The sequence below is a fragment of the Nicotiana tabacum genome, chromosome 7 (genome assembly GCF_000715075.1).
Source record: "Nicotiana tabacum cultivar K326 chromosome 7, ASM71507v2, whole genome shotgun sequence".
NCBI classification, from domain to species: domain Eukaryota; kingdom Viridiplantae; phylum Streptophyta; class Magnoliopsida; order Solanales; family Solanaceae; genus Nicotiana; species Nicotiana tabacum.
Window position 1 is genome coordinate 155,108,861 of NC_134086.1, and position 6,549 is coordinate 155,115,409.

Here is a 6,549-nt window from a genome sequence, read left to right on the forward strand (position 1 = left end):
AATGTTATTCAAATTTTAAAACTAAACAAATGAGAATAGCACTTGTAGTATTTTTTTTATATGCAAATACATGAGTGGTGAAATATTTTGGATTTAACTATTTTCAAGTAGTTGGTTTGGCTATGAATATCGTCATTGATAAATGTAAAGGTTTTGGGAGTTACTTAAGTTCGCCGAGATTGACCTTGGATATTTTCCTCATTAGGTCATAAAACTACACGTGCCGGTGTAGGCGTAGAACCTACCTTACAGTTGGGGACTACGACAGAGTACTTCCCATTAAGGGGTACTATTGTGCTACTTTATTAGCATGGTTGAGTCGACTCGTGCGGCACCACGATGAGACGACCTGAGCAAGTAGGGTATATGATACTTGCCGCTAGGTACATAACCTAGTTGACTTTTCTTCGTGTCGGTGATGGTATAGTGCTCCCGATAAATGAAAAATCTAACATGATTTTGTAATGATCAACGCTAAAGGAAAATCTAACATTATTTTATTTTATTTTCTAAATTGTTAATTGATATAAATGTTTCTTTCTTATATCAATTGTTATTGCATATCTTACCACTCCTTAAGGCTTGTCCTATATTTTTATTGGGGAACCATTCATGATTCGTACTTGGCATGTGGAGCTTAGGCCTTTCGGCCACATTTTCATTTCTGTTTTCAGGGACTGGACCTTAGCAACTTGGACCGCGTGGATAGGACAACTCTACATTTCTTGTTGATACTTTTGGTGAGACTCCACCCTCGCACCTGTGGAGGACTTTATTATATTATCATTATTTTGAGCCACCGGGTTATGCCTTGGTTTGCTATGTCATTCCGTGTCATAGAGATTCCATAGACAATAGTAGTATTTATTTTGGGTTGTAATCTTATGGTTACTCATATGGCATGCATGAATGAAACTTTCTTCTACCTTTTTGAAGTTTTCTTTCAAAGTAAAATAGTTGCTTAAAGATATTTTTATGATTTGGGTTATATCTTAAGATGATTGTTTTTGAAGAGGCTTTCATATCCCCTATTAGGCATATAGATGAGTATTAATTTCTGGGATGGTTCACTCAGGTCGGGTAGAGTACTGAGTGCCGGTCACGTAGTTTTAGGGCGTGACAAACTTGGTATCAAAGCCCTAGGTTCTAATTCGAGTCCTAGGAAATCTATGGAATCGTGTCTGGTAAGGTTCTCCTTATGGGTGTGTTGTGCACCACACTTATAGCGAAAAGACTATATTGACATTATAAGAACACTTCACTCTTTCTTCTTATTCTAGAATCGTGAAATAGAGCTAAGAAATATTTCCTAACTCATACGCTATATCTATTGGCAGAAGATGGTGAACACGCGTGGCAGTAATATGAACCGAAAAGCTGCTCCTATTCCCGATGCGGCTTCGGAAGGGGTACCCGGTAGGCCTAGGGGCCGACCCCCAAGAGTTGCAAGAGCCCCGACTGTGCCAGTTCCAATTGCTCCAAGGATGGTCCAAGAGCTCGAGGAAGAAGTTGATGAGGCACCTGCTCCACCTCCAGAACCAAATCACTTGGAAAAGACCCTCACTGATATTAAAAAGGCTATGGATACTTTTGCTGACCTCATGGCTATGCAGACCCAACAGAACCTTCAAGTGGGTATTTAGGAACTCCAACAAGGAGGGATGAAAGTGTCAGTGGTTGAGGACATGGCACAGTTGGCCATGAAATTTGTGAGACTTGAGACGCCGATTTTTACCGGTACAGATCCTACTGCAGACCCGCAGGACTTCTTGGAGGAAGTTGAGAAAGCTACTACTTTACTGGGAGTTAAAGACTATCGGGTGGTTCGATTGACAACCTACGAATTGAAAGACATTGCTGACCTCTGGTTCAAAGGGATAGAGAAAAGTAGACCGGAGGATGCACCTCCAATGGTTTGGGCAGAGTTTAAGAAGATCTTCATTAAGAAGTGGTTACCACCGAGAGTGAGAGCTGCCCTTGCGATATTATTTGAGACCTTGAAGCAGGATACCTTGATGTTCCTAGAGTATAGCATTAAATTTGAGAAATTATCTCGTTATGCTCCCCACCTCATCCCCACTGAGGATGAGAAGATTGATCGCTTTGCTCGTGGCTTGATTCTGGGCATCAGAAAAGAATACAACTACTAGGAGAAGAAATACTACCTTTACTAACTTTGTGGATCTAGCAATGGATCTCGAAAGGATTCATTAGGAGGAGAGGGCCAACAGGGAGCAAAACAAAAAGGCCCGTGCTTTTGGCACTTTCAGTGCAGTGCCAAGTCCAGGCAAGGGGCAAAGCAGCAGAGGGCCATCTAGTTCACCACAGTCTAGGGTACAAACAGCTTTTAGTAGCCCTCCAGTGGCATACAGTTTCGGACATGGAGGCTAGTCTAGGACCGTTCAGAGTGACCATCGTACTGCACATCAGGCTCAGAGTAGTGTGGGTTCTCAACAGTGTCAGTCGAATATTACAAGGGGACCCCGTGGTCCATGCTATGGTTGTAGGTTGATGGGTCATATTCGAAAGTTTTCCCCTAATGGGCAACATGATTCGAGAGCTTATCCGACACCTTTTACGGCTACTACTTTGGTTGCACCACCCCCACCTAGGGGTAAAGGAGTCCACAGTTGGCGCAATGCAGGAAAGGTGCCGCAGACAGCTGCCACTTCTTAGAGGTCTCATCCTCATTTCTATGCCATGCCTACTCATCCTACTGCAGAGGCTTTAGATGCGGTCGTCATAGGTATACTTACTATTTGTACTCTAGATGTTTATACTCTTATGGATCCCGGATCTACTTTTTCCTATGTTACTCCGTACTTTGCTTTGGATTTTGGGATAGAGCCAGAACAACTACTTGAACCATTTTCTATGTCGACTCCGGTGGGAGATTCTCTTATTGCCTCCCGCGTCTATATGAGTTGTGTGATTATAATTCAAGATCGAGAGACTACGACAGACCTCATTGAGCTAGAAATGGTTGACTTTGATGTAATCATGGGGATGGATTGGTTATACAAGTGTTATGCTATTCTTGATTGTCATGCTAAAGTGGTCAAGTTTGAGTTTCCCAATGAGTCAGTTCGTGAGTGGAAGGGCAATATTGCTGAGCCTCGGGGTAAGTTTATTTCATACCTTAAGGCGAAAAAGATGATTACAAAGGGATGTCTTTATCATTTAGTCAGAGTCACTGACACAACTGCGAAGGTAGCAAGCATTCATTCTGTGCCAGTCGTTAATGAGTTTCCTAATGTTTTTCTTGATGAGCTTCCGGGTATTCCACCAGATCGGGACATCGACTTTGGGATAGATTTGGTACCAGATACTCAGCCGATATCTATTCCCCCATACTGAATGGCTCCAGCCAAGTTAAGAGAATTGAAGGAGCAATTGAAAGATATACTGGATAAAGGGTTTATTATACCTAGTGTGTCTCCTTGGGGTGCACCAGTGCTGTTTGTGAAAAAGAAAGATGGTTCTTTGAGGATGTGTATTGACTACAGGCAACTTAACAAAGTGACCATCAAGAATAGGTACCCACTACCTCGGATAGATGACTTGTTTGACCAGTTGTAAGGGGCGAAGTTCTTCTCGAAGATTGATTTAAGGTCAGGGTATCATCAGTTGAAAATTCGAGAGAAGGATATTCCCAAAATGGCCTTTCGGACCCGCTATAGGCATTATGAATTTTTGGTGATGTCATTTGGGTTATCAAATGCACCCGTAGCCTTTATGGATCTAATGAATCGAGTTTTTAAACCATTTCATGACAGGTTCGTAATTGTTTTCATTGATGACATATTAGTCTATTCGCAGAGTCAAAATGAGCATGCCAATCATTTGAGAATAGTGTTGCAAATGCTTTCGGAGAATGAGTTATATGCCAAATTCTCTAAGTGTGAATTTTGGCTCGAATCCGTGGTATTCTTGGGTCATGTGGTATCTCGTGAAGGTATTAAGGTTGATCCTCAAAATATTGAAGTGGTTAAGAGTTGGCCTAGACCAACTACAACGACAAAGATTCGTAGTTTCTTGGGATTAGCAGGCTACTATCGGCGGTTTGTTGAAGGATTTTCTACTCTTGCATCTCTGTTAACCAAGTTGACGCAGAAAGCAGCAAAGTTTTAGTGGTTGAATGCCTGTGAAAGAAGCTTTAGTGAGTTGAAAGCTAGATTGACTACAACACCTGTGTTAACCTTGCCAACAGGTTCAGATGGATTTGTGGTGTATTGTGACGCCTCTAGAGTTGGGTTGGGTTGTGTCTTGATGCAGAAAGGTAAGGTTATTGCTTATGCTTCTAGACAGTTGAAGATCCACGAGAAGAACTATTAGACCCATGACTTGGAACTTGCCGCGGTGGTATTTGCTTTGAAAATTTGACAGCATTATTTGTATGGTATGCATTATGAAGTATATACCAACCATAAAAGCTTGCAATATGTATTCAAGCAGAGGGAATTAAACTTGAGGCAAAGGAGATGGTTAGAAATTTTAAAGGATTATGATTTAAGCATTCATTACCATCCGGGAAAGGCGAATGTGGTAGCCGACGCGCTAAGCCGAAAATCAGGAGGTACCTTGGCACATTTAACGATAAATAAAGAGCTTGACACCGATGCCTTAGCACGTTCCCCTCTTATTGAGCGTGTCAAGGCTAAGCGATACGAAGATCCAAATTTGGTGAAAATTTGAAATGGGGTGCAATCTAAGGATATCCTTGCATTTTCTCTTGACGAGGATGTGGTGTTGAAGATGAACAGTCGCTTGTGTGCGCCAGATGTCAATGGGCTTCATCATAAAATTGTGGTTGAGGCATACAGCTCAAGATATTCCATGCATCCAGGGTCCCCAAAAAAGTACAAATATTTGTGAGAGATCTATTGATGGAATCGAATGAAGGAAAACGTTTCGGACTTCGTGGCTAGATGTTTAAATTGCCAGCAAGTAAAGGCTGAGCATCAAAGACCTGGTAGGTTGGCTCAGAATATTGAGATTCCACTTTGGAAGTGGGAGATGATTAATATGGACTTTGTTGTGGGTTTGCCTCGCACTCGCTCGAAGCATGACTCTATTTGGGTGATTGTAGACCGACTTACAAAGTTGGCGCATTTCTTACCGGTAAAGATGACTGACACGACACCGCTGTATGCTAAGTTGTACTTGAAAGAAATTGTCAGACTTCACGATATTTCGGTTTCCATTATATCCGATAAAGGGCCCCAGTTCACTGCTCATTTCTTGCAACTTTTCATGAAGGATTGGGTACAAGTGTCAATTTAAGTACCACTTTTCATCCACAGACTGACGGGCAGGATGAGAGGACTATTCAGATGCTTGAGGACATGTTGCGAGCTTGTGCACTTGATTTTGGTGGGAATTGGGATGAACACTTACCTCTGATTGAATTTGCCTACAATAATAGCTATCAAGCTAGTATCCAGATGGCTCCCTATGAGGCTTTGTACGAACGACATTGTAGATCACCTATTGGATGGTTTGAGCCGACTGAGGTAGGACTACTTGGTCCTGACCTTGTACATGATGAATTAGAGAAGGTGGCTTTGATTCAACACCGACTTAAGACTGCGCAAAACCGACAAAAATGCTATACAGATGTACGTCGACATAAGTTCGAGTTTAAAGAGGGTGATCAAGTATTCTTGAAAGTATCACCAATGAAGGGCGTTATGAGATTTGGGAAGAAGGGCAAGCTAAGTCCTAGATTCATTGGTCCATATCGAATCTTGAAAAGGATTGGTGAAGTAGCCTACAAGCTAGAGTTGCCTGCATCGATGACCTTGGCTCATCCTATTTTTCATATGTCGATGCTACGGGGGTATGTGCCCGATCCTGCTTACATCATCTCACCGGAGGTAGAAGAGATAAATGACGGCTTATTTTATGAAGAATAGCCGGTTGAGATTCTTGATAGGAAAGTTCGTAGATTGAGTACTAAAGACATAGCTTCAGTTAAAGTGTTATGGCGTAATCATGACATCGAAGAGGCTACTTGGGAGGCTGAAGAGGATATGAAAATCTGATACCCTCACTTATTCACGACTTCAAGTATGGCTACTTTTTTTTCCCTAAAAATTTGAGTTTAGAGTTATCGTAATTTACTTCCATGGGATAAGTGATTGATTGGTTCATCTATTGTATATGGTTGTTAGGCTTGTCTTATAGTAATAAATTTTATTGTGGTAATGCCGGGAGAGGCTATGTAATGGTATCTGGAGATATATGAGGCCATGAAGGCATTTATTTATATAGTTATGATGAGTAGAGCCATGTAGAACCTTTTATATTGTACTCTTGTGGCTCGCTGTCAGGTTAAATTTTTTGGCAAGGTCTATAAACAAAGAAAACTTCGAAATTTTTAGAAAATTAGAGAGTTAGACAAATTTCAAATCTTTAAGAATTGGGAAGTAGGAAAGTTTTGGAGATGCTTGGAGATCATGCTTTTAGACTTTAACACGGCTGAGGATTTACATTTGAGGACGAATGTTTCTAAGTGGGGGAGAATGTAAAGTCCCGTAACCTTAATTT

General features: G+C 41.4%; 3 protein-coding genes across 3 annotated transcripts; all 3 read left to right on the forward strand.

Annotated features, from left to right (window-relative positions):
* The first annotated feature begins 1,661 nt into the window (after positions 1-1,661).
* Positions 1,662-2,150, forward strand: LOC142162370 (uncharacterized). The gene has a single exon (XM_075218717.1). It carries the CDS (start codon positions 1,662-1,664, stop codon positions 2,148-2,150), a length of 489 nt encoding a protein of 162 aa, XP_075074818.1.
* Positions 2,151-2,700: 550 nt separating this feature from the next.
* On the forward strand, positions 2,701-3,357 carry LOC142162372 (uncharacterized). Its single transcript, XM_075218718.1, has one exon. The coding sequence runs from the start codon at positions 2,701-2,703 to the stop codon at positions 3,355-3,357; it is 657 nt and encodes a 218-aa protein (XP_075074819.1).
* A 2,087-nt stretch (positions 3,358-5,444) lies between these two features.
* LOC142162373 (uncharacterized) lies at positions 5,445-6,044 on the forward strand. The gene is made up of 2 exons (XM_075218719.1): positions 5,445-5,839; positions 5,936-6,044. The coding sequence occupies exons 1-2, from the start codon at positions 5,445-5,447 to the stop codon at positions 6,042-6,044; spliced, it is 504 nt and encodes a 167-aa protein (XP_075074820.1).
* Positions 6,045-6,549: the final 505 nt, after the last annotated feature.